This window comes from Marmota flaviventris, chromosome 9 (genome assembly GCF_047511675.1).
Source record: "Marmota flaviventris isolate mMarFla1 chromosome 9, mMarFla1.hap1, whole genome shotgun sequence".
NCBI classification, from domain to species: Eukaryota; Metazoa; Chordata; class Mammalia; order Rodentia; family Sciuridae; genus Marmota; species Marmota flaviventris.
Genome location: NC_092506.1, coordinates 5,933,772 through 5,937,053, shown reverse-complemented (window position 1 = coordinate 5,937,053; position 3,282 = coordinate 5,933,772). Strand labels below are relative to the sequence as shown.

General features: G+C 61.2%; 1 protein-coding gene across 2 annotated transcripts; it reads left to right on the top strand.

Annotated features, from left to right (window-relative positions):
• The first annotated feature begins 450 nt into the window (after positions 1-450).
• On the top strand, positions 451-1,360 carry C9H11orf86 (chromosome 9 C11orf86 homolog). 2 transcript variants are annotated; one of them, XM_027944155.1, is made up of 2 exons: positions 451-753; positions 1,268-1,360. In XM_027944155.1, the coding sequence occupies exons 1-2, from the start codon at positions 451-453 to the stop codon at positions 1,358-1,360; spliced, it is 396 nt and encodes a 131-aa protein (XP_027799956.1). The 2 variants fall into 2 exon arrangements, with proteins under 2 accessions (XP_027799956.1, XP_027799955.1); XM_027944154.1 differs by having other exon boundaries at positions 1,265-1,360.
• The last annotated feature ends 1,922 nt before the right edge of the window (positions 1,361-3,282 follow it).

Genomic DNA, 3,282 nt, shown 5'->3' with positions numbered 1-3,282 from the left:
CCGGCAGCTGCCATTCTACTTTGTGTCTCTATGAATATGGCTCTTCTAGGTTGGAGCTGCCCTGACTCATAAAAGCCTGTCTCTGCTTTGCTCTTGAGTCATCTAGAATCAGTGTCCCTGAGATGCAGGGACCTGGACAGCCAGAGCCCCGCTTAGAGGAGGCCAAGCTTTTCCAGGATGGGTGGTCAGGGAGGGTTGCCTGGAGGAGGAGGAGGAGAAACAGACGGGAAGATCCAGGCCTCGGGTTTACACTTCTTGTTCCAGAAGATGAGGAGGTGGTGGGGAGTGTGACTCAGGGGTGCTCGGCCCCTGTGGCCTGCCCTTTGGTTTATGACAGCCACCTCAGCAGCAATAACCTTTGCCCCCAGGTGAGCTCCTGTCAGATGGGTGGAGGCCCCAGGCCATCCTAGAGGGCCAGTGGCTTGCCCAGAGGCTGAAGTGTCCAGAACCATGGGAACAGGGCTGCGCAGCCAGTCCTTGCGAGGACCCCGGCACTCCTACGGGAAGCTCCAGGAGCCCTGGGGAAGACCCCTCAAGGGCCAGCTCCGCCGGGCAGTGAGCCTCAGACAAGGGCGTGAGAAATCCAGGTCCCAAGGCCTTGATGGAGGGACAGACGTGCAGAAAGTCCCTGCTCAGAAGAGCCAGCCTGCGGGGAGCGTGGAGGACACGGAGCAGCTCTCGGAGCAGCTCACGGAGCAGCTGATCCAAACCCCGCCAAGAGGCTGCCGGTGGTGGCTGAGGCGATGCCAACAGGTACGGGCCAGCGCTGAAGGGCTGAAGGACCGGGCGTCATGGAGCGGGCAGCGGGGGCGGCCCAGGCTCCCAGGTGGGCGCACAGCAGGCAGCGGACCGGGAAGACGCACAGCTGCCCCGGAGTGAGGCGGGAGCGAGCTCCCGGGGGATGGCGGTCCAGAGGGTCCTGGAGGCTTCGTTTGGCTTAGTCCCCTGGGCACTGGGCAGTGGCTGAAAGTTTTAGGATGGGGCGGGGTGGGGTCATGGTCAGAGCTGTTTTAAGATGATCAGCGCGACATTGTCGTGGGTGGGTGAGTGGAGCAGGAGATCGGCCGCCTCCTGCCCCTTGAAGAAGGGGAGAACCGGACCCTGGGGCGGGGGGCGCCTCCTCCTGCTGCGGAAGGGTCGCCGGCGGCGGCGCTTCTCTGTCTGGGGTCTACCGCCACCTCGCGGCTGTGGCTGGAACAGCACCAGAAGCCCCCAGCTTGGCCGTGGGCCCTGGCCGCTCATCTCCCCTACCTTGGTGTTCCAGCAGGTGAGGAGGAAGTGGGACAGCTTTGTCACCAGCATCCCCAACGTGACCTGGAGTCGGCCGGCCTCCCCGAAGCTCCCACTGGACAGCAGCTAGAGGTGCTGCAAATAGGGTGGACCTTGCTGCACCCCACGGGACTTGCCTCTTCATGGCTCTCTGGACGGCCCGGCCTCTGTCACCAGCTCTCGGGAGCCCCCGTGTTGCTGTCCACCTGGGCTCTGTCCCTCCCACCCCAACCCCAGCAGAGACCCGGTGGGGCTAAGGAGAAGGCTCGGCCTGCCCTTGGACCAGGAAGCTGTGAAGGTTGGGGAACCTGCTGGGAGTTGGGGGTGTTGGGCCCCAGCCCCACACAAGACCTGTGCCCCCTTCAAGACAGAGCTCGGTGAAGCCAGACCCATGGCTGAGAGGCTCTTGGACACCACCCAGTCTCAGGGACGAGCTCCACCTGCCCTTCCCGTCAGTGGTGCTGGGCCAGGGCACTTGTGTCCCTCACAGACGGCGAGCCCTGGAGCGCAAGGACCGTGTCTGGACGATCCTCACTGTTGGGCACTCTGTGACAGAGAGGCCTGTGACCACGTGTTGCCACATTCCGGCCTCACGGTATCCTGATGAAGGAAGCAGGGAGGCCTTCCTTCCCATGTGACAGAGGGAAACTGAGGCAGGGGGATTCATTGTTTGGGGGTACCTAGCCCCACACTGCACCCCCACCCGGTGCCCAACTTTGGGGTTGTAATAAAGACGCTGAGCTGAAGTGAAGGTTTGGCCAGCTGACTCGCACAGGTTCAGAGCCTCTCCCAGCCCCGTGAAGCAGGCTGGGCCCAGAGCCCGGGCACGGCTCTCGGAGGCTCAGAGAGGTGAGGAGCTCTGCCAGGACCACACAGAGGGGGACACTCTGACTCCAAGAGCCTGAGTGCTTTGAGACTGCATTCCCTGTGGGGCCCCTGGGGCTCTCCAGGACCGAGCAGGTCTCAAGTCAAAGGTAAGGGAGCAACCAGGCATTCTGGCCCAGGGCCCGTTTGGGGGTTGATGAGGTCCCCCCAGAGAAGTGGGCTCCTCAGAGCCCAGAACCCTGGCAGGGTCATTCAGGAAGAAGAGAGGTTCTAGGAAAATGTCGTCCCAGACAGCCAGTGGGAGCCTGGCTCTGAAACCAGACTGTGGAGCCACTGAGTACAGCTGTAGTAAACTCCAGGTGCCCCTGCTTGGCCCCTTCCTCAGAAGCACTGGGGGTGCCTCCAGGAAACCCCAAGACTCCAGGAAGCAGCTGAGTCCACAGCTCTGAGCAGCCCTGTCAGTGCCTGGAGGAGGAGCAGGCCAGAAGGGAGCAGGACTTCTCGACCTCTGGTCTCTGCCCTGGAGGCCCGACTCGGCCTCACGTTCCTCAGAGACAAGCCCCGAGGTTCTCCTGCTCAGCATGTCCTGTGACCTCCTGTCCGGTTCAGTTCCACGGTGGTGGGCCTGTTCATGGCGCAGTGCCTAGCTTAGGCCTGGCACTTAGTAAGGCTCAGTAAATGATTGTTGAGTGAATGAAGGAGTGGCTCAAGGTCACTGGTGAGTGGATGGCTGAGCTGGACCTCTGGCTCTGGGGTCTGGACGCTCCCTCTCAGGCAGAGTACTCCCTTCCTCAGTCTCACCAGCAAGCCATGGACAGGAAGCTCATTTCTGGGGCCCTTGGGATAGCCCCACACACCCACCTGCACACAGGTGGGTTGTAGCTTAAGATGGCCCCAGTCATCCCTCCCATCTCCACTGCCTTTTGGCCTTGTCTGTCACACGTTTAGAGACTCTCAAAGGCCTATGTGTGAAAGATTTAGTCCCCAGGGTGGCATTCTTGAGAGATGATAAGAACTTTGAGGGGTGGGGCCTCACCGGACATTCTTAGGTCATTGAGGTTGTGCCCCTGAAGTGGACTGTGGGACTCCATTCTCTTTCACTTTCTCTTTGCTTGCTGGCCACAGTTTTGCTGTGTCCTATCATGATGCACTGCCTCACCACACAACCAAAGCAACAGGGCCAATCTA